The following is a 25,845-nucleotide window of genomic DNA, read 5'->3' on the forward strand; positions in this document are numbered from 1 at the left end:
AACTCAACAGGACATTTCTCTTGTCAAAAGGCTTTCCTCAGATGCATTGAAATTGATTGCTTTGTGTAGTCAAACGTGGTTTGCTGTAACTCTGTCCATTCTCATTTTCTATTGTCATACATTTCAAAATTCCAAGTTATAATTATTTATTCCGATAAAGTTCTAAATCCTGTACATATCAGTGGGCAAGAAAACTTACTTTTTTGTGAGCTCGGTTTTAGAAGATATCAAATGAATGACAGTAAATTATTTATAAGTTTGAGTGACTATAATTTTATTTTTAGAAATCTAAGAATTTCTTATTATGGTTATTTATTTCAGCATCCATATTTTCACTTTTTCTGATCGCAAGGATAACATCTGCTATTATTTTGATACCTGGCAGTCTCACCAGAATGGGATTTAATTTCTACAGAAATACCTCGCAAGCTAGACTCAGATACTAAAATTTCAGGTCCTATCCCATTAGAAAGGCTTTTAAAAAAGCCAGGGGGGTACATGACACATTCAACACGGGTGAATTTCTACTCACTATGGCTAAATTTTCTTTCATCATTGGTTAGTGGGGAAAGTAAATTTTGAGCACTGCTGGAATTTTTCCTGTTGGCAGTGAAACCCAACAAAATCATTTAAATAGTGTAATCAATATCGTTAAATAGCTGGAGTTTGCATGGAATTCTGTCAAAAACTTTTTTACATAACTCATATGATCATAATATATTTTGCAAAATATAATCAATAGTAGGCTGTGAGAATTTTTTTCTTCAGTGCTCTATAAAGATGCATAGATTGTTTAGATTGTTTCATAACTATCTTGACTAAGGTTCTTGCCAAGTCTGTGCTGTACAGCTGGAAACAAGAAAATAAGGCCTGAGTCCAATGTTCCAGGGAAGAAGGTAGGGGGGTATGATATTAACATTGTAAGTGCTATCTATGCCTTTGAGGGTATCTATATATCTGCACATATAAATATAAATTTATAATGAAAAAACAATGACTAAGCTAACAAGCTGATGGATACTTTAAAACACTATACACATATTAAACTAGCTGTTTAAAGGACCACTCTAGGCACCCAGACCACTTCAGCTTAATGAAGTGGTCTGGGTGCCTGGTCCCTCTAGGATTAACCCTTTTTTTTATAAACATAGCAGTTTCAGAGAAACTGCTATGTTTATACTGAGGGTTAATCCAGCCTCCAGAGCCTCTAGTGGCTGTCTCAGTGACAGCCGCTAGAGGCGCTTGCGTGCTTCTCACTGTGAAAATCACAGTGAGAAGACGCCAGGGTCCATAGGAAACCATTGTAAATGCTTTCCTATGCGACCGGCTGAATGCGCGCGCTGCTCCTGCCGCGCATGCGCATTCAGCCGATGACGTCGCGAGGAAGGAGGAGAGGAGGAGGAAAGCTCCCCTCCCGGCGCTGGAGAAAGGCAAGTGTTTAACCCCTTCCTCTCTCCAGAGTCCGGCGGGAGAGGGTCTCTGAGGGTGGGGGCACCCTCAGGGCACTATAGTGCCAGGAAAACGAGTATGTGGTCCTTTAGTAGTGATTTGTAGTGATTTTAGTGGTCCTTTAAATCACTACAATTCCTAAAATCTTCATCAGAGGATCCCAAGTCGATAGCAGTTTAGCGCACACATCATTAACAGGCGGTTTTGACCATTCATGTGTCTCTTCAAGGGGGCTTGAAGAGACACCTGACCGGCGAAACACTGTAAGTGTTCTAGTAAGACTCAGAACAGCTCATGAGTGTTCTAGTTGGCTCAGTATTAATTTTTCCATCAACAAAAAATACTTTAGTAAATAGAATATCTCTTTGTATCACATGCAAAACAGCAGGCTACCAGCATTATTTTTGTTGTTTTCTATTTCATGGTGTAAGTCAGTGAATAACTGTCAGGACTAGCCTAGGTCTAAAACGGAAACCTAGGGGAGACAGGACAGAAATGCATATTGGTCCTTCGAGTGACCAGGCCTGTGCCAGAAACAGACAAACAGAATTTCTGCAAGTAGAGAAAAATGTAGCGATAAGCACGCCAAGGTCAAGGATAAAAAAAGATTACAAAATCGAGAGAATAACAGAAAGCAAGAATATTCAGACAAGGTCAAATGACAGATTAGCCACAACAAAATGTGTTCAGTGTCCCTTTAAATATTATGTAACTATTTATCAGCATCCTTATAAATAATTACAGAGAAATAAAATGCATTAAATGGGGATCAATTATATCATGGAGTGTCCTTTTATCTTAAGAAAAGCATGAATAGTTTAGAAAAAAATGTCTACTAGCATTGGAGCATAACTAAGCACATCAAGAACAGCTGTAATATTTGAGTTTGTTTAGCTTTGAACAGAGAAGTGGGATGCGTAACATTTTAACTATTTACACATACCTCATGGGATTTCATATATTTTCCTTTTTTCTCAAACTATGTTTCTGTTTTATAGTGTAGATGGATGACATCAGCATTTGTGTATGCTGCTCTATTTTGTATTCTTTTTACATCTTCATACATATTTTTCACTTTCGTATAAATACTCATTAAAAGAGATTTGCTTAATGTCATTTTGAAACTAATGCTTCAGAAAAAGAAAAATGTTCAAAATTAATAGACATCATTAAAAACATTTTAACATAGCAAGCGTGGGAGCTGTCTAAGCAATTACCAGATACCAAAAAGTTTAGCTGCTGCAGAGTGATTGCCATTAATGTCTAGAACGGAATCTGCCACACTGAAAAGTTTACATGTTTTTGACATAAAAAATGAGGTCTTTAATAAAACAAATGAATGAGCACCACATTTTGCATTCATTTATTTAAAGATTATTTTTTAGAGAGGAAACTATGCAGCTAAATAATTTTCACTATACATAAATTTGCTTGGTACGGCAGGAATTTCATGAAGACTTGGAGATACTAGATATATTATAATTAACAGAGGTCTGTTGTCAGATAATGGTTTGGCAGATTAATATATAGACAGATGAATGGATAGATTAAGGATAAGTAACCTTTGGCACTCCAGATGTTGTGGACTACATCTTCCATAATGCTTGGAAAGCATCTACGAAAATATAGTCCACAACATCGGGAGTGCTGAAGGCTGCCTCCCCTTGGGATGGATGGTTTGTTTTTTTATTAGATATGTTTAACTATATCATATCGCAGTTCAAGGCTTTAAGAATAAAATATATACACTACAAAAAGTCTTCGGATTTGTTAGGGAGGGGTGTCAACTGTCGCATTCACCTGTGTCATACGTATCCTGCACTTTTTTCTTCACGTTTTTTGCATTATTTAAATGGAAGTAATTTTTTTGACTATTGTATCCCTTACGTGGCCATATATTGATGTTACCATCAAGATGAGCAGAAAATGTCATGCCACAGTTGCAGCAAAAATTTAGACTACAAAGACATTCTGTGATTTATTTTAATGAAAAATAAAAGGGAAATCGAACTCAGCTTAAGGATGATTCACTAAACCAGAAATTGTCAGGAAATAACACAAAAATTACACATTGTAGGCCATCACAGGTGAAACCGAAAAATCTCCAACTCATCTTGTCTTCAAGATGTTAAAATTTCAAACTCCCTGGACAATTCTTAACCATTTGTGATTCAGTGAATACCCCTACTAGCCATAGATGTAATTGTATTATCTATTTGACTTCTATTTCCTGAGCATAATATTCTGAATACACGCGGGTGGAGAGATTTTTTTTTATTGCAGCTGAGAAAAACAAGTAGATGTAGCTTGTAGTAAGGTTCATATTAATTTAGGTAAATTAAAATGAAATTATAGATAAAATACAAATTGCTTTTTATGAAAGAACATTGTAAAACATTTCATTATAGTACTGAATAAATCATATTTCTGAGTACACTTACCTTTCTCTTGGAGCTTGCACCAGCCTCCTACACAAAAAGCCATTTTGAAGAGCTGTTAAGAGTTAGAGCAATATGAAATTGTTTGCCGTAGCCCAATGATTATCAGAAATGTAAATTGAAATTTCAGTTTTAATACACTTGTGCAAAATCTATCAATTTTTCTTCAAAAGAGAAAAATACATTTTATATTTAGCATGCCATTCAAACTATCTTTATTTTGAAAGAACACTCATTGTTAATCTTCGGATAGCTCTTTCAGACCCGGGGTTTTCTAAAGAGATGTACTGTTGGGTAAGATATTAGATATGTATGAAAGTATCACAGACCTTTACAGTAAAAAGTCTTGTTAAAATTACATGTTTAAACTCAACTTGCACACAAAAGGAAAAGTCGGCTAATCTGAATCAGTTCGTCGGAATACAATAAACCGATTCTAAAAAATTGAATGTCATTCATGTTTTGGTTTGGTTCATCTGAATTTAGTTTGCATATTTTTGTTCCATCCAAAACTGAATAAACTGATTTCATGCTTAACGTCTCGCTCACTGCAGTTTCTTTACCCCAAACTCCCAAGCCTGGGATTGAGGGCTACTATATTACACCCCCAAATGCCCTCTGTTATCCAATGCCGTTGTTGAATTTTGCCATCCTACATATGAAAACCATGTCCGTACAAAATGTATTTATTTTTCATATTTAAAATATGATTTGGCATTGTTATCTGTGCTGCCTTAACTTACCACTGAGTTAACCCCATTCTATGTCTTAAAGTACACATAACATACCATTAAAATATGTGTTGCTTCTTGAATGATTTAAATATTAAGTATCTATTCATTATATGATTTCCTTAAAAGTCGGCTGTATTTTGGAAAAGATCTCGAAGTTGGCTGTACCCTAAATGAGAAATGGTTGCATATTTGTGGTATAACAAGTTATCTTTTTGTGCCTCATCTATGTTTTTATGTTTTATGAATTCAATTTACTTGCATAAAACTAGCAGTTCCCTTTGCTTATACTACGTAATGAAACCAACATAATTCATATCTTTCAAAAGATGAAGGTGTTTAACATGTGACTATTAATTATAACAGAGTTGCAGCTATACTTCAAAGATGGACACATGTAGCTCAAGTTAATACGCATGAACACTAGCACTTTATCAATTTCAGATTTGACTGCTAGATAGAGTGGAATAATTACAGTCATGATTTTATACGCTTTAAACTGTTAATTTCTTCATTGAAGTTTTCAGAATTTAAAGAGGTGCACTGCTGATATTAATTATTGAATGGATCCCTAAAAAAATTAACGAAAGAACCTGTAAGAATTATACACGTAAGAAACAGACTTGACAATGGGAGCAAAAAAACAAAGTAAGCCGTTTCTAGACATGTATCAACAATAAAGAAAATGTCAATTTAAATACAGAATGCCCCTTAACAGTTTAGCTATAACATGGCTTGTATGTAATGGATAATGTTCAATTTATGAAAGTAAAGGTTCACTGGTCATAGGTCCCACTTTAGTGACCATAGTCTAGTATTTGGTATTTAGTTTATAGGTGTGAATCTACAATAAAGAAAATGTCAACTCAAATGCAGAGAAATTATACCCTTAAATTATGCTGTATAAAATAAATGACTGTTTTAATAAAGTGAATGTAATAGCTCATTGGACATATAAATATTATATGTTTGAAAGTAGAAATGTCTGCACTGCAGTAAATGCAGCGTGATTTGCCGATATAAGTCTATATAAGTCCCATTCCTCCTTCAAAAATTTTAATAATGTCCCATTCCCCCTTCACAAATTGTAAAGCAAATTGGAATAAGTTGGTGCTATATAAAAATGATAATAATAGTCATTCCCAACATAGATATAAAAGTAACAAAATTGGAATGTATTATTAGAAGGGACAGAATAGACATGTGTCAGCAGAGCTTGTTAAACAAAGTGGCCTCTTTATTTATTAGAGTAAGTGGAAAACACGTTCATGTTTTCTGCCCATGCTCCTTCTGCCAACTGTGTCATCCATAATTAATTGAGCCCACTTTGTTGCCAGCTTTTACTTGAGAGGTTTCAATGAGTTACACTGTAGAATTCAATAGGACTTTTCCTGATATCCTTGCACTATGTGGCTCTATGCATCAACCTGTGTCAGTCATACTTTTGATAGATCAGTGCACTTCTTATCATTGTGATGACTTTCCAGATTGACCTTTGGCTAGTTTATCAATTTGCTGTGCTCTCCAATCCATACCTTGTTTTTGAAACCATTGCATTACCTTTCTTTACCCTGATCTCAGCTTCTTTAATGACTATAATAACCTGCTTATTGGTCCTCTACGTCCCTTTTCAGGCCAGCTTTAATTTTGGTGTGGAAGAGGTGATGAGTAAATGGAATATTTCAGGCATTATACTGGTAGAAATAGAAGAAACCCACAGCACACCATTTCATGCAAATATATTTATTGAATTAGATATATTGTATCTAATTGAATAAATATTTTTGTTTGAAATGGTGTGCTGTGGGTTTCTTCTATTTGTATGTATAATCTTGATATGGTAACAAGGTTTTTAACCCATACTAGCACCTTTATTTAAATAGTGCATGTTTTTTTAACACAGGAGCATACCTACTGGAGTTGAGCGCTAACTATATTTCTTATATGTATATTATAGTGGTAGAAACATGAGTAGAGGTTAAGAACAATATGCATTTGTCACAAAAACTTTTTTAACCCCTTAAGGACACATGACATGTGGGACATGTCATGATTCCCTTTTATTCCTGAAGTTTGGTCCTTAAGGGGTTAAAAGGTACCTGTAATTTCTCTGAAAGTTACAGCAGTGAAAAAAAAAACTCTCAACATTACCTATAACTTGTATTAACTTTTTTATAAAAACTTGATTTCTTTTTTTTAAACTTATATTAGATATTTAGCAATGCATGTTTTTATAATCCAGTTTAGTCAAGGCAAGGTGTGGATTTCTACATGTAATTTTATTTTTCAAACCTCACAAATACATATTTGTTAAACATAGGGATACATGATCATAATATAAAAAAAATATTGGATAGCTATACTATGAGCAAGACTCGACCTCATCAAATGGCAGAGGCACTTGTTGCTCAAAAACCTGAGACCTTTTTGTTTGGAAGCCTATTCCTTATGAGAAAATGACCTAACCTAATTTTGGAAATGTCACGATTTTGACTATAATAAGTTGGAGTTTTCAAATGGGTTGGGTTGATTATGCTTGCTTTTGATTAGATGGTAGTGCTTAACATTAAATCACAGAACAGGCAAGTGCTGAATGAGGTATGTGTAACTTGTAATATTCTGATTTATAATGATAACAGTGACCTAGTTAAACTTAACATTATCATTATGCATGAATCTCATAATGAACCTGTGCACTTAACTGTGTTTGCAGTTAATTATCTGTGTTTATGTTTTTTTTTTAGCTAGGGAATTTCAATATATAGAAGCCAATGAATAATATAATTAATAAATAATTAAATGTCTTCGCTGCAAGCAACGCTTTGCAAATTATCATCTGCCTACTTAAAAAGCCTACTAAATGTGTATACATATTGCTTAAATGCCCGAAGAACACTCACTACTAATCATACATTATTGTATGGAATATTAAGGAGTTAGAGAACATCATAATACTAAGAAGAGATCTATTTATTTGGACTCTGAACCTATCTAAAAGCAGCATAGAGGAAACGCCAGTGTTTTTGTAAGTTACGATTAACTTTTCCCTCAGTGACTTGTTCCATTTCCTTCTCTTTGAATAAATTTGCGTCATTATTTTTAATTATGCATCCTGCAAAATAAAAAAATAAATAAAAAAAAAGATGTATACACATTTTTAGGACCATTGCAGCTTTTTACTTGATGATTTCAAGTGCAAAAGGTTGGTAAGTAAAGAATGCCCCATACAGACAACGGTAATTCAAACAAATAATCAGATACCTAAAGGAACACCGCTTAGGATCTCTGCACCAGTAAAGATACTCCAGCTGTGTCTGCAGGGCTTAGCCCTATAATATATGAAAAGAAGGAAAAAAAAAAAACTGAAGTCATTCAAACCACAACAGAGTGGGTCAGTGAAAGCTGAATAGTAGTTAAGTATCTTGCTTATATAACTGTTAAGTTTAGCTGGACCAGCACTAAATGTACATATATACACACATGTGTCTCAAAACTAGAAACAAAATAGGAAAATGACTGGCCTTACAAGGCTTCTCCACTAACTCATAATGGGAGTATAGTGTCATCCAGTAAATTGCTTAATCTAATGGTATCTTTATTAGACTGCTTTTTTAGCCCAGGATTTGCCCTGACCCCAATCTTGATTAAAGTAAATATACCAGGGTGAGAGTAAAAAGCCTATTGGTGGGGGTGTCCAAGACCAATAGACACAACATCTAAGACGCAATATACAGTCCTAACAGTCGTATTTATGATATGTCTTTGTTTTGCTGAAAACCTTAATAAAATGTATACATTGAAAAAAATAAAAACCGCAAAACCACATAGGTATTCATTTTTATCTATTGAGAGGTAATCAGTACATTTTGAGGCACTCAATACGGTATACGATATATCCAAAAACATAAGATAATGAATTGCCATTTCTAATATTTTAATTATTATTTGGTAGTTCATTATTTAACTATTAAGCTTACTCCGCACACACTCCAGATTTTTACTGGTCACTTATTGAAGTGATTGCAGGTGTTTTTTATTTTATTTTAATCCTATACAAAAAAAAAATCAAATCAGAGATGTGTGTAACTCATTGCCTACTGAAGTAGTGCTGTAAAAATTAAGTTAACCTAGATGCATTTAATCAAATCAAAATACACATAATTATGATTCATAACAATGGTTCATTGATCCTGTTATTTTTGAGCCAACAATGACTTTTCCTTCTTTTTGAGGCACATAGAAACATAGAAAGTGATGGAAGATAAGAACCATTGGGCCCATCTCGTCTGCCCATTTTGAAATTGCTTAGACAAAGTGGTTTCTTGAATCAACAGCAGAAGGATATATGGAAAATAACCTTTTCATCTTACATTATACTATGTTACTATATTCATCAACATAAAAAAAACACATAATCAATGTAATAAACCCTATGATAAAAGTATCTTTATGTTTAAAAAAAAAAGTGTGTTCACTTATAGGAGAGTTATGATTGGCACTCAGTAGTACAATAGTAAAGCATAATTGTCAAATTATGTATAAATGTTGTATTTTGTAAAATGTCAGTAGGAAATATTATGTTAAAATGGTGCTTACTAAGACAAAGTCAAAGTGGTAGATTTTCACTAATTAATAAATAAAATATAAACATGTTGTCCAAACTTTCTTAAGTTTATTTTAAATCACTTTATTGCATTCCATAAGCTAAAACAAAATATATTACAATATTTTAATCTATGAATTAAAGGAAGAGAGTTATATAATTTTATAATTTAGTGACAAAAATACATAGGAGCACAAATGTTAGCTATAGTCAAGATTAATTTTCACCAGAGAAAGGGAAATGGACAAAACAATGCAATTCTCTAACTTTTACTGCCCTGATGCTCAAGGATTATAGAATATATTGTTGACCTATTAGACTTGGCAGATGGTGTGTGATTAGACATTCATGTTCATGCTAGGCTGTCCCAGTAGTTTGTAGCAGTGGAAGCTGTTTAAATGTTAGCATGGATATTAATTTATATTTCCTTTAGAAGGTGTCATGTTTCATTCTTGAATTTGTACTGACATATAAAGAAGATTCTTGCAATTCCATAAAACCATTGTTTATGTAATATCTGTCTTCACAATGTGAAATAATAATAAAAAATAAGTAAATTGTAAATTGTAAAAGGAGAGAGAGAGCATTAAAGACAGTAAAATCTTACAAAATTGACATCATAAAGAAAGCATGACAAGACAAGCAAAAAAGTAAAATTGAGAATGAAACCATAAACTGTTAACCAGATGTACAAGGAAGACATACGATAAACAATAGAGGAATTACATGAGCATGAAGAGAGGCTGTGGTATAGTAAAGAAACTAAAATAGATAGACATTGAGAGAGTGATCACTAAATGGGATTAAAAGGTCTTGCATTGCAGTCTTCCCTAATCTTTTTTAAGAGCTGGCTGTCGACATCAGCTTTTCAATCTGGCCGAATGAGGATTTTATCAAAGAACAATTACGATTCCGTGGACCAAATATGGAGCACTTAGTCACAACATTCCATTGGTTTCCATGGTGACTGCTCCACTTTTTCGATCTATGCCCCAGATTTTTTCTTTATACATAACCCACAATATGTATAAATGCAATTTTTAGACTCCACCTATGGTACCGCATACTTCCACAACATACAACATCTGAGTTGAGCCTCACGTATGACAGAAAGCAGGAGCTAAAAATAAAAAAATGCAAAAATGTAAATATGAACATTAAAAACAGCAATAAACTAGCTATGATTTATTTATTAATTAACTTGATTATCAAAGAAATAGAAAGGCAGCTTTAAATAAAAAATACTATTGGCTGGGTTAGCAATGTTTGCAATGCCAGCTCATTGCTGTAATATTTTATTGACACAACACAATATTAAAACACACGCTTTCAAACTGTATCATCTCTTCTTCAACTATGGCTTCATATAAATCGAAGTATTCCCTAATACATATATATGTCACGGAATATTATATGATAGATAGATAGATATGGTAATACATGGCTTAATACTGTAAAGGAAAACAAAACTAACACGATTAATTGGAATCGCCTCAAAACTATTGGAAATTGATTAGTTATAACTGACATCAAAGCCATAATTTGACTGAGGATGCAACACAGAACTTTTATGAAAGTGCCAATTTATCTTACAATCAGCAATTTTATAAAATTAGAAAGAGAGAACAATGTTTGGAGTGTTCCTTTAAAATGGCAAAGACAAACAATAATGACAATACATTATACAAAGCAACGTACAAAATATAAAGCTTGGAAGGGAATTACATAAATTATTACATGAATAATAATACATTTCCACTTAAAAAGTAACATGATTAATATTTGGACTTGTGATACTTAATACCACTGTATCCTCTATCTGTTAAATAAGAATAAAATAAGTATATTCAGAAGATATGGGCATAGCTCGATGTTTTTTACCCCATCCCATTTGCATCCCAGGAGCATATCGAAATGCAAAATAAATGTATTTATTTTTGATTGCAAGAGGTATTTTATTCATAGCATATATAATGCCCATTATGGCTGCACTAGTATTTAGCTGTTTATATGGGTTCAAATGCACAACAACATATAATATTAACCTATTATTCATAAAAAAAAAATATAAATACATCTAGGCATCAGCTATTTTCTGTTGTAATACGAGGATCGTAGGTCATGAAGTGACAGCGAGAGGCTGGCGTTTCTGCATGATAGATGCTCCTGGAAAACCATTTTGTAATAATGTTTTTGATTTGAAAGTGCTCTTTTCATATTCTTCACAATAAAGAGGCTGATTGTGTCATTTCTTTTCTCCAGGATTTTCAATTCTTCAGGCCATTATGGAAGCAGCCGTACAGAACAACTGGCAAGTGACAGCCAGATCAGTGGGGAATATAAAAGATGTTCAAGAGTTTAAACGCATCATCGAAGAAATGGACAGACGTCAGGAAAAAAGATTTGTGATAGACTGCGAGGTTGAGAGAATAAACACAATTTTGGAACAGGTATAAAAAAAATTTACAACTCAGTTTTATTACACAAATCATAGAAATGAATACATTTCACATACTACGCAAAAATAATCGGCAATATCTTCATAGCTCAGACCTACCATGTGTTCCGTCTTGCTCTGATGGCAAAGTGGTACTTTGATGAACAGTTTGCTGCTTTGGATTACAATCATTAAGTTGAAATGTCAATATTTGCATAAAAACACAGAAGAGTATTGAATGCATGAAATCAGAGAAAATTACATGATTCCTTATGAAAGATGCTTAAATTGATCCCTCAAACAATTTGCAAAGGTATAATGCAGTAATTTATATTGAATTCTGTTAAATGTCCCCAGTTTAATGCATGACAGGTTTATCACTGTTTAGTAAACTCTTACCTAAGATTTTCTGTTCTAAATGGGACACTTTAGGCACCCAGAAGGTGATCTGGATGCAGTGTCCCTGGCCCCTTATCCCTGTAATATAAAACATTGCAGTTTCAGAGATTGCAATATGTATATTGCAGGGTTGAGACGGCCTCTAGACTCTAGTCCAGACAGCTTCTAGAGGCGCTTTCTGCTTTTTCACAGAGTTTAACTTTGTGAAACAACACTGGATATCCCCACGCTGTGCATGAGGACATGTAACGTCTTCAGTGCCTAAAGCATGTACAGCTCTTGGGTTTCCACTCAGTGCTGATGTCGAAGGAGGTGGAGACGGAGTGAGAGCTGAGGGAATTTGGTGCTGGAATAAGATTTGTAACCATTTAGTTGCTAGAGGGGGGGGGAGGGGGCTGAGGGACACTATAGTGCTAGGAATACAGCTAATGTTACATTGTTCCTTTAAATAATGTATCCAGCAATGTAAATATACATCAAACTGAAGTAAATATTTTATTTCATCTCAACCTTATACTAGACTTTCGCTTTTTAGAGGAGCACCGTGTCTCTCTGCCTCTAAAACTCCCTCTGATCTTTTACTGCTCTTCAATCTCCCAGTTATCAGCATGGACCTAAGATACATGATCACTATCAGAGAGGCTGCTGCTTGCTCATTGCATCGGGTAGGAGCTCTGCAAATGTCAGCCATTCAAGCCAGGACAGTCTTTATAACAAACAGGGAAACATTTGTCCAAAGGACTGTTTTGGAATGCACCCTCTGTCTAGCCTGTACTCTTTATACAGGGTACAACAAATAGATTGTGTGATTCCACTACTTCTGGAAACTGCAGAGATGAGCGGAATGACAGTGCCACTATGTATTCTATAATCTCAATCATTAAAGGGATACTCTAAGCACCAAAACAGCCTAAAGGGATACAAACAAAATAAAAATCACTGTTTAGTAGATATTCCCACAATGAAACATGCATGCATTTATGTATGATTTTTTTTCTTTTGGGGGAGATATAACAAAGCTGCAAAAGGTACAGATCTCTTGTCTGAACTCTTTGCATCCCTTCCCTTCTTTACCAGTCAGACCTTCTGACCCACCCAACCTGTCACATACACACCTCCCAGTAATTAAAGGGACACTGTAGGCACCCAGACCACTTCAGCTCATTGAGGTGGTCTGGGTGCTTTGTCCTTTTTGCACTTAGTGCACGGACCTCCAGCGTCAGATTTCCCCTATAGGAAAGCATTGAATAATGCTTTTCTATGGGGAAGTCTAATGTGCGCGCGGCCAATGCGCATTAGGTCTCCTCCACTGGCTGATGTCGGTGGGGGAGGAGCGTGGGCAGAGCCTGACCCAGCACAGAGGGACATCAATGCTGGATTCACATAAGTGGCTGAAGGGTTTTTAAACCCTTCAGCCCTGCGGGAGGGGGGTGCGAGCAAGGAGTAGACCTATTAACCCTATAGTGCTTGGGAAATAACTTTGTTTTCCTGGCACTATAGGATCCCTTTAGCCCCCATACACCCTGTGACATACCCCTAACTCTCTCCCAATCATTAATCCTCACACACCAAGTTACATGCCCCTTATCTCCTAGTCATTTATTCCCACCTACTATGTCAAAATTATGCACAAGTTACATAATATCATAGCAATATACACAAAAAAAGACTAAAGCCCATTTTGTTCAGCCTTTCACACGTCTTATTGCTTTCAATCCAAATAAAAATGAAAAATCCAATTTGAAGCGATATCCAATTTTGACATTAATAGGGAAGAATATTACTTTATGACTCCAGAGCGGCAGTCAAGCTTCAACTTCAACAAGCTATTATGCTACATATTAACCATTATATAATTTAATATCTTATTTATCAAGAAAAGCATCCATCCGTCTATACAGAATCTGATAAGCAACTTATTCCTCATTGCTCTTACTGTAAAAAAATAAATAAACTTTCCTTTGTCATAGGTGAAATCTCCCCTGTTCAGGTCTAAGTTTGTGACCTCTTGCCCATTGTATTGTCAATGAATGAACATTGTTACCTACACAAGTTACCTACCCCCATCCAGTTACAAAGTTATATTATCATACCCACTAAATCAGATACCACCATTTTACCTTCATGAAATGTACATGTACTTCCATTCCTGCATACATCCCTCACTCCCTAGACATGCATGTCCACCTACATTTTCATATTCATACTCAGCCACACAGCAAAACAATCACCTCCAACCTTTCACAAATCTAATGACACACATTCTTATACCTTAACAACTCGCATACACCCACTCAGTCTTGTACTCCTACTCACTCAAAAAATCATAGCCACTCATGCAATCACATACCCCAAACCATAGGATTATTAGCTAAACCAGACGTTGGTCAGCAAATTTTAAATTTCAGGTCAAGATAGTCAAATGTTGTTCTAAAATATTTACTCACCTGGTAAGTTTATAATAAATCCCTTTATTAAGTAAATACTAGTGATATTCATTCATCTAGTCATATAATGCAACTTAGTTACATTCACTCTTTCATTCACATTCCAGTCCCATGCACCCACCAATTCACATACACCCACTCAGTCACATACTAGGTAACCTACCACCACTCACCCACTTTTACATACACATTGCATTCAGGTTCACATTCACACAGATGACACTGAGTCTTAGCTCACTCCTGGTTACAGAGATACAAAAAGGCTAAAAATAAGCAAATAATTGGGAAGAGAAATGCTTGGTGCATTCTGTAGAAGAACCGGAAATATAATTTCAGATTTCATAATTAGGCCAACTATAATCTTCCTCTCCAGGCCCATGCAGTCTTTAATCCAACACAGTACATATCATGATGCTCTCATTACCTTTTCAGTATTTATGTATGTTAAAAAGGCTAAGTGATTTTCCATAATGCAGATTTCAATTTTAAAGTGTGTTTCAGTAAATCAAGCGATTATACCATGGAGGTTTCATGGATGAGAACATCTGCTAGGTAGGATTGGCGTTTTATTCCCTTGGTGTTATTTGCTGCTGAGACATCCGTACTAAAAACTGTGGATGAAATTACAACTCATTTTCATCAAAATGGTTTAAATTCCTGTCCTGTGCAAGTTCCGCTCTTTTGCCCCGTGGGCAAATTGCAAATGTTTACCACATTTCTCCCCAAGGGTAGCACAGATATTTTTCTGTCCCTTTTTGGATTTCACAGAAAAAAATTACACTAATACATTATCCCAGTAAGTCTGTAGAGGAACCAATGTCTCTGATTAGAAATGCATATGGCTTCTGCTAAATAATTTATGGAATGTACAGTGAACAGTGCTAGGTTACATCTTCTAAAGGAGGGCTGTCGCTTCCAGAATTTTAAAATTTGTTGAACGTAAACAGCACATCTGACTTAGATAATGTTTCCACTTTGACTATGTTGACCCTAAATTTGAAATTCCCTTTGAATTTACTTTAAATTCTCCCTTTAGTGACCACCCTGTAAGATTTAACAAAACATGGTCCACTCTTTAAATTAGTGTATGGGGTATCATTTCAGTAACAAATTACAAAATCACCACAGGAAACTGAATTGTAGTACACAAATAATCCACAAAATGAATCTAGTATGCACTCGTTTTAGAGTAGAATTAAGAGAACTATCAGGAAAATATATAATTTAGCAACAAGTATTACTGTATTATCTATTAAGGAAGAATAAATGTGTGGGGGAAAAAGAGTGATTTAAACTTTGTCCTTTTAATTTTATTGTTGTGTTGAAAAAAAAACAAAAAAACATATTATTCAAATAGTTCTGACCGTGCAGGCGTAGTAAGATCAAGTGCATATGTAATGCACTATGGAAAGAGTATAAGCCAAACAAAACATATGAGGATACAGCCAATTCTCCCTCTTTTTACAGTGTCATACTATGTGAAACAGCAGGAAGCACCTCTAGTGGCCGACTGGCAGAAGGCCACTAAAGGCAGTCTGAGCATTGCAATGTAAACATTGCATTTTCTCTGAAACTGCAATATTTTACATTGCACAGCTACGGGGGACAGGAACACTGCACCTACACTACTTGTACATGAGATGAAGTGGTCTAGGTCCCTATAGTGTACCTTTAAAAACCATCCTGTACACATCCCATGTACATACCCCTCCCATCCGATAGGTCTATACTTGATAGTTCTTCCAAAAAAATTGTTAAGGAATTATGGAAAGTGCCCATGCATGTGTGCACTTTCAAGCAAGTGCCGGAGTGTGTATGAGGTCAAACAGAGCATCATGGGAGGATGGCTGTGTATATATCAGGAAGTGCTGCTTAGGTAATAACCCAATAAAGCTACAGTAACTCAAAAAAGAGAAAAGCATGGGACAAAGTTGCATAAGTGGGGCGATCAACATGAAATTAATGCTTCTGCTGATTGCTCAATTTTTAGAATAATACTCCAGAATTGTTCTTGATAAATAATTTCACATTTCATTTTATTTTTTACACATATTTTAAACCATAAGACCATAATCTATTTTCAATTTAAAGGTGAACTAAAAGCACGTCAACTTCTATAGTTTATTGTTGCAGTTATAGTACTCTTAGACTAGTGGCGCCATCTCTCCATTTTTTTATAAATCATTTTTAATCTTTAAAAAAAAAAAACACCTTGGAGTTTCCCTGCACCCTAAGCCCATCTTCAGTTGCAGACATAATAAATTACAAACATGTTTTTTTGTTTTTTTTGTATTATATGTTCAAATATTTGCTGCAGCCCCTCTGCACTAACAAATTACTATTAACCACTTCAATCAGCAATACTTCAACAGATCAGAAGGACTGCAGCAATTTAGCATGGCTGAATCCTACTCCTACATACCTACTCTAAAAGCTTACTGTTGCATGGAGTTAGCATTCAATCTGTACTCACGCCAGTCAAATATATGAACAATAATAATTACACAAAATAATTAGTTATCATGTTAGTGGTTAAGAGGAAAGGCATATGTTGCTAGAAAATCTCATAGTTTTTGTCAAACTATTTGAAAATAACAAAAAGCAAAGGAACAGCATCCAAAGTCAAACGTCCTCTACAATAACCAATAGTAATTATAGTGCATAAAATGTCCCTTTAAATGAACTATATTTAGACTGCTGTATCCAATCTGGGGAGCATTTCAGCAGAGCTACTACTTTTAGTCTTGATAGATTTTGGCCTCAAGGTTTCTTACTGAAGTACATGTCTTCTGAGAACTTAGGGTCTCATCTATATTGATAAAGAGCATGGTTTGAAGGCAAGCTTAATTATTGAATATTGTTTAGCTGGAAGAGTAAACAACTATGATTACTTCTGTCATTACAAGGGTTTGTAAATTTCTGTACCTAGAGAGCCCCGAGGGACTTTTATATTGGGATAAAACAAGCAGAATGGGAAAAGAATTGTAAGAAAAAGAATTGAAATGTTGCCTTGCCTTTATCAGCAGACTTTGCTTATATGATTCCTTTCACTTAGTAATCACACGTGACTAAAGTATTTATTTACTGTTTTAGACCTGTCATACTTATTAAATCTTATGTTCTATAAATTAGATGGGATTGAAAAGACCTGCAAAAGGCGACCAGATATTGATGATTAATTATTAATAGTAATTACCATAACTACCACATTTTACTTCCCGTGGTCAATGCAGGAAAAAAACAACTGAATTATGTCTAGCTGTAAATTTTAAAAGAGCATACAATATTATTTTGAAGAATATTTTTTTTTAAACTGCAAAAATTGTCAAAGAACATTTTTACATAAAAGAGTAATTTCGACACAATGTATTAGATGAAAGTGCGTTTGTTTTATGAAAATGTTCAGCAGAAAAAAAGAGATTAAAGAAAAATGCAAAGTAAAAGCAGGCATTGTCATCAACTATTACTAAAAAGTATCTGTTCAGCTATATATTTGTTTTGCTATGTGGAAGAACAGAAATATTGTAACAAGAGTGGCTATTAGCCCAGCACTGATAGTGAAATGGGTTCTTAATAGTTAATCACGTTCTTGTTATCATGTTCATGTTAAATTTGATCAAATTATGTTCTGATGCCTTATGTAGAACCAGTAACTTATTGCTGTATATTCTAGAACCTTCCACTTTGGCAGTACAGCAGTTAACCTCTCTTTTTAAATTTATTAAAACTGAGCAGTCCTATCCTAACTCTAGGTTCTCTCTATTTCCTCACACGTCTAACTATTTTCTAATCCCAACTTTTCTCCAGATATAACTCCGACCCTAAGTGCTCACCTTAAACACTCTACTTGGTTAAACGTTCCATGATTAACTCGACCTTGCTCATGCCAATATCACTCATCATAGCAGTCCAATATTGATTATATTTAATGTGTACTTTTACTTTACTTTTACAAGATTATAAAGCTTAACATGGTTTCAGATTGCCATTTTGAAATAGAGACCAGTAATAAGAATGTCGAACAAGCCTGGCTACTTAGTGACAGTGATATTGTTGTGAATTATTCTAAAGTAATACTTCAACACCATAACCACTACAACACATACCCCATTGTAAATAGACAAACCATTTTTGAAAAGTTTGACTTTGCACCTAGGGTTTTCCAAGCACCACACACTTCCTCAACTGCTAATGCCTGAGGGTAGTAAACTCCTATGCAGTATCTTCCATTAGTTCTCCTGAGCTTAACCAAGCAGTGCAGAGCTTAGCTCATTGGCCAAGGATCATCTTTGAATGTGTAGAATAAAGTATGACCAAAGAAAACATCTGACACTCTCAGTCAAATGAGCGTGGTCCTGTATGGCCCTGCTTAGCTCTTTAGATCAAGCCAATTATTTTGCAGGAAAAGACTGGATGCAGGGGATGACGGCATAAACCTTAATGGGGACAACACCAGGTCACTCTTGGCAACATATCTACTATAGAAGGCAGTAGTGGTTATGGTGCTTAGATTGTTTCTTCAAAATAACCAATAGTGATTTAATTATTTTTTTATTGTAAAAAAAGGCAAAAATCACCATTGGTTTCTGTACCTTTCACCCTGTGAAATAATCACAAATAAAAAAAAATTATCTAAAAGGTTCAGAATGAGGAGGAGAAAATGAAAATGTGTGTTTCAATGACATCTGTTGTGCAGTAGAACTATGAATCATATTTTTGAATTATGTTGCTAAGACAACTTTAATTTGTATAACAATCTTTTAAATGGAATGCATGATCACGTTTACAGCATAAAAATATTTATTTTAGCATTTTTCATATAAAATAATAATGTTATCTCTCAAATATATTACTTGTGAATAGGTGTTCAGAGTTAGCTTCGGTAAATCTAAACTATTATCAGTTGAAAGTGTGTTTTTTAATCCATAACAGTTGGGAAAACGACTTTGAATGCATCTCTAACCAGTGGCCCGTAGCCCAAGGGTAAAACTCAGAGGTGGTGAAAATTAACTCTCTACTCGTTGCCCCTTATCCTAACACATCACACAATAACAATTTTGCAAGATTGTACTCTGTACATACACTCAGCCCTTATATTCTACATGGAATGGTAAATGGGTAGATAATTCTAACCTATATGTGTGTATAATTATCAGAGACATAAACATATACAATAATAGGACATAGAAATTGAAAATAAGCATGTAAACAATGGATCTATTACTTCTGTTTAGTGATTCAAACAATTTAAGACATATAGACAGAGAGACAGACAGACAGACAGACAGACAGATAGATAGATAGATAGATAGATAGATAGATAGATAGATAGATAGATAGATAGATAGATAGATAGATAGATAGATAGAAAAAAGAAATGATAGTTTGTTCACTAAACAAAGGATTGTGGAGAAACAAAAGAATTGTACACTTTAGACCACAATAGCCAAGCTAAAAAAAAATGCATCTCAGTAATTTGTCAGCTAAGCTTTTTTGGTGTAAAAATCGTAACTCTATCAGCAGTTTTTCAGAAGTCCCATTTTACTGCATAAGGCAATTGCTAGCACTGCAGATCCCATTTTCTTAGTGTTATGGATGAGTTAAAATAACCTTTAATCAATATTTCCTCACCTGCTTTATGCTGCTATTTAAAGGTTTTCATATTATGTAATGCTAAAACATTGCTCAGAATGATCATTTGCAGCACATGATACATTAAAAAGCAATAGCAGTTCTGGGAATCCATATAACATAGAACACAGGTTTAGCCACTCTATAAATACATTGCTTTTTATATAAGAAATCTCTTAAGCATAGATCTGGTTCATTTTATTTTATATCTCAAGATCATTAAACAATTATAATAGAATGGAGCTAAAACACATACATATATATGTTTTGTGTGTGTGCAGAACAAAACATGAATTCTTTGGAGAACAAGTCATGCTACATTAAGTCACAGGCAATTTCTGCCAGTTCAGTTATGTTAAAGCAGACATTCAAGATATAACTAAATTACAGCCCTTACTTGACCTTACATGCAGTGGCCCATTGATAGTTCTGCAGCTTTTTTTTCTATTCCAATAAAAAAAGAGCTCTACTTTTATGTTTGTTTTATCCTTTGCTATTGTGCACATGTATTAAGAGTACAGTTTAACAATGAGGCTTCTATATTGCCTTATGTGTAAGCAGTTGTGTATTTAGGATTTGTGCTGCCCAAGGCAGGACGGTGCTCGGACACCCCTCCCCCGCCCCAATTGAAATTTTCCCCACCCCTTCCTGTCAAGGCCACACTTTGACTGACAGACGCTCATTCACTGACAGATGCACACACTCACTGATAGATGCATACACTCATTGACAGACACACACTCTCATATACACTGACAAACGATGACATACACACACTCACTGATTTGACACACTGATAGACAGACATACACTTGCTCGGACACACACTCACTTACAGATGCACACTCTCACTGACAGACGCAAGCACTCTCTGACAGATGCATGCACTCACTGACCGACACACACACAGACTGACCGACACACACATTCACTGACAGACACACACACACATTTACTGACAGGCACATGCTCACTGACACACACATTCACTCACATTCACTGACACACACACTCACTGACAGATACACACTCACTCAAGTTCACTGGACCACACACTCACATTCAGACACACACTCACATTCACTGACACACTCACACTCACTCACTCACTCACATTCACTGACTGGGACACACTCACATTCACTAACACACACACACACATTCACTGACACACACTCACTCACATTCACTGACACACACTCACACACACACATTTCCCCCACTCACTATTATTAATATATATTTTTTAAATTGAAATCCACCCAACCTCCCTACTTTTGGGATTCGTGGGTGGATTTCTCACCTGGGCAGGGAGGTGGGCGAATGTGCAGATAGGCAGGCAGGCTGGTGGGCGCTCTAGGTTTTCAGCGAGGGAGGAGCGTTTTGCTCAGCTCCCTCGCGCGCTGCAGAGTGATGCCGGGAACCGGAATATGACATCATATTCCGGCTCCCGGCATTACTGCGGGTCGCGCGTGGGAGCTGAGCAGAGCGCTCAGGGGAAAGTGCTCCCTTGCCGCCCACCCAGGAAACCACTGCCCGCCTGCCCTGGGGGAGCCCAAAGGTGGTCATCCAGCCAGCTCTTGGGCTCCCATAAAACGAGGCAAACAAGGTATATGCCTGGGCATTTGGGTGCAGTGTTTTTGGCTGCCCCCTGTGAATTGCCGCCCAAGGTAAATGCCTTGTTTGCCTTGTGACAAATACGTCCCTGTGTGTAAGTACTAAGCACTAAGTGCTTGAAACATGTACTTCACTTAATGATGTTTTGACCGTGAGACTTTTTAGTAGGAGACAAGACGGGTTAAATAATAGGTGAAAATAATTTGTTTAGAGTTTTGTAAAAGATTAGCAAATAAAGTCTGGAAGTAATTTTGAATAGAACCTGATTATCCGCTAGGTGGTCAAGGTGGTGGCCTAAGGACCAGGCTTAGACAGGCACTTTTGGTGTGAGAGGGCAATTCTTGATCCAGCAGTTAGATCAATAGATCTCTCTGCTCAGTTATGTGCCCCTTTATTGAGGGAGCATTGTGGTCGGCATCTCTATTGGGTGCAGATCACTTTAAGAGCTCCATCGTGATCCCCCACCACTTCTTAATGAATCAGAGTGCCACAAGCAGTGTACTGATTCATTGACAGAGCGCCAGAGTTGTTAGGGAGCTCTTAAAGTGATCTGCACCTCATACAGATCTGGGGCATATTGAAATTGGTAGTGGTTAGAGGCATGTAGCTGTCTCGTGAAAAGGTTATGGCAAAGTCTCAAAGGCCCTGCAATACAGTGATATAGCAATGGCTAACATTGTTCACTATTATATATTGTTTGTTATAAATAAGGACAGAGTGCAACATTCACCACTCAAACCCACACTCACAATTTCTCTGTCATTGACACAATCAGTATCTCAAAAACATACATGCACATAACGTCTAGCTCAGTCCAAGTATATGTGTACTATGATAGTATCTGAGACGAGAGTTGGCCTCCCATTGAAATTAGGTAATAATACCTTGATATACTGTCACTGCTGCTCTTTAATCCTTCCTTCGGTTCACAGGGTCTATCTGGACTTGGAATAGCACATGAGTGTAGATTAAAAGGAGTTTGATTCAGATGAACTAGATCAAACACATTTTTGCCCAAATTTAGTAGATGGCATCACAAATTAAAACAAATTATAATGCATAGTGTAACTGTATTGTGCAGAGTGCGGAACCTAATCTCGGGTCAATGAATGCCTTTACATTTATAACCTTATGCATCTGCACATTTTCTCTAGAACAGGGCTGTCCAAACTGCGGCCCCCCAGATGTTGCTGAACTACAACTCCCATGATTCCCTGGCTATCTGTTTCATTGAAAGAATCATGGGAGTTGTAGTTTGGCAACATCTGGGGGGCCGCAGGTTGGACAGGCCAGCTCTAGAGCATACTCATATATACTCCATAACACTATGTAATAATATTGTAATCATTGTGCGGTCTATCAGAAAGCTCATAGTGAGGTTAATACAATGTCATTTTTGTTTACAATAAAATAGCAAATTTATCAGTAAATATGTATAATTATCAAATACTTCTAATATTCATCATTATTTTATCAGTAATTAGAAGCTATTTTCTGTTTATATTTTAATATCTTTACATGTACGAGATAATTGCTTCTTATGTTCCTGTGCTAGGAACACATTCCTTCTTATTATTTCTTTTATTTTGCTTTTTTGTTTTGTGTATAAGATATTACAGTCACTGCCACGAATCCACGCATTTCACGTTTTATTAATTTATATTTATTATCCCGAATCAATGTAAAAGAATGGATTGGGAAATCCTTGTCTTGAACATATATCCTCTGATTCTTTCACAGACCTGTGAATGTAGATGAACTTCCCAAATCGATTCACAGCATTTGAACTAAATCCTCCCCTTATAATCCTACTGTGCAGTTCAATGTCACTACTCAATCTCTTTCCTCCTCTATGAGCTGCCCGTGTATAAGTATGTGATAAATGTACTTGTTATATTGCTGCTTCCTTCCTTTATGCAAAGCCATCACAATTCGTTCATCCCTGTCGGATAAGCATTCATGTGCCGATTGGTTCTGTGATGCTTTAAAAATCCAGAAGATCCATTTTTATTTCTGAATTCATTTATGAAGAGGCCAGGGTTAGCGCAAAGCGCATATGCTGAATTTCTAAAGAACAATTAGGCACTAATGATGCAATTATGATTTGGGTAACTTTATTTGGAAGACTTACAAACTCAATGCAAAAGCAAAGCTTCAATTTCTAAAGTTCTACCCACCTACAGGACCTCCTGGACAGCTAATTTAGAAATTACTAATATATGAAAATTCTTATTAGCAAATGCTTGAGAGCAAGCATGTTTATTGGCTTAATAAAGGAAAATTAATTCCCTGGATCATCAAAATTAGTTGCTTCATATAACAGAGAGCTACATAAGTAACAAAAATTTATTTGGATATTGTTCAACATATCATTCTTTGAAGGTTTATGGTGAGGGAAAATGACATTAATATTATGTAATGGTATATCTATTTATGAATATACCAGTTAAATTGGATAATTTATCACTAGCCATATAATTATTACTAACCATAAACTCACAGGTGGGTATATTACCAAACCTTTGTACATAGGGACAGCATGCATCAAATGTATGGAAGAAAATTACTTCATATACATACTCAAGGACAGGGGCATTGCTAGGGTAGCAAAATATTTAGGGCTTGAGTCCCCCTCTCCCCCCCCCCCCCCACACACACACTAACAGAGAGGTGGGGATAAGTTATGATCTATTCTATTCTTTTTTTGTTTGTTTGTTTTATCCTCTCCTCTCTACAATGGACAATATGCTGATGATATTCTCTATGGTAATTAATGAAAGCATAACCAGATGTTTAACATGATCCCACACTGCTACCTAACTAATAAGGTGGTGAAACTTGTGGGGCACCAGCATCTCCCCTTGAGAAGTCTGGTGGCACTCTATCTTTCTAATCTTTCTTTTTATAATAGATGGCTAGTTTGAAAAATTATGAAAAAAAAAATACAATAATATCCTCCAGCCCCCTCCAGTAACTGCAGAGATCCAGGGCTAAAGAGCCCCACTTTCAGCGCATAAGCCTCCCCCCCCCACACACACTGCCCACACACACATACACTGCCCCCCCCCCCCACACACACACACACACAGATTGCCCTCCCATACACACACAGCTCTCCATACACACTGAGCGGTGGGTGGGGGCCCTAAATACAAATGGGGGGACCCTAGTTTCCCCCTCCCCCCCAAAAAAAAATTATCCCCTTACCTACCCCCCTCACCCTAAAAATAATGAGGGGGGACCTTTAACTAAGAACCTGTCAAAAAAAACCAAAAAAAAAACTTACCATTCGATGTTTTCTTCTTCTAAAATCTTCTTTTTTCACCCCTAAAAAAGGCCAAATAAAAAACCAGAATAACCGACGCAATAAAAAAATTAAAAAACAAGCGCAAAAAATAGTAATCCATCTTCACCCATGGAGGGCTCCACGCAGACTGAGCTCTGCAGGGCGGGGGAAGGCTTATAAAGCCTTGCCACGCCCTGCAATTAGGCTAAGAACACTCTGATTGGCTGGTTTAAGCCAATCAGGGTGCTCTTTGTCATTTTACACAGCGTGGGAAAATTCCAAAGAACTTTCCCACACTGTGTAAAATGACACAGAGCACTGTGATTGGATGGCTTGAAATCCATCCAATCACAGTGCTCTTTGTCATTTTGCACAGCATGGGAAAATTCCAAAGAACTTTCCCACGCTGTGTAAAATGACACAGAGCACTGTGATTGGATGGCTTGAAATCCATCCAATCACAGTGCTCTGTGTCATTTTACACAGCGTGGGAAAGTTCTTTGGAATTTTCCCACGCTGTTTAAAATGACAAAGAGCACTCTGATTGGTGGGCTTGAAATCCATCCAATCACAGTGCTCTGTGTCATTTTACACAGCATGGGAAAGTTCTTTGGAATTTTCCCACGCTGTGTAAAATGACAAAGAGCACTCTGATTGGTGGGCTTGAAATCCATCCAATCACAGTGCTCTGTGTCATTTTACACTGTGTGGGAAAATTCCAAAGAACTTTCCCACGCTGTGTAAAATGACACAGAGCACTGTGATTGGATGGATTTCAAGCCATCCAATCACAGTGCACTGTGTCAT

At 36.0% G+C, this 25,845-nt stretch overlaps 1 protein-coding gene across 4 annotated transcripts in view; it reads left to right on the forward strand.

The window, feature by feature from the left end:
• The window catches only part of GRIA3 (glutamate ionotropic receptor AMPA type subunit 3), a 306,497-nt gene that overhangs the window by 175,142 nt on the left and 105,510 nt on the right, over positions 1–25,845 (forward strand). For all 4 annotated transcript variants that reach the window (XM_063432104.1, XM_063432105.1, XM_063432102.1 and 1 more), the window contains exon 4: positions 11,484–11,671. In XM_063432104.1, coding sequence (XP_063288174.1) covers positions 11,484–11,671 — 188 coding nt within the window. The remainder of the gene's footprint in view (positions 1–11,483; positions 11,672–25,845) is intronic.

This window comes from Pelobates fuscus, chromosome 9 (assembly GCF_036172605.1).
Source record: "Pelobates fuscus isolate aPelFus1 chromosome 9, aPelFus1.pri, whole genome shotgun sequence".
In the NCBI taxonomy this organism is placed as follows: domain Eukaryota; kingdom Metazoa; phylum Chordata; class Amphibia; order Anura; family Pelobatidae; genus Pelobates; species Pelobates fuscus.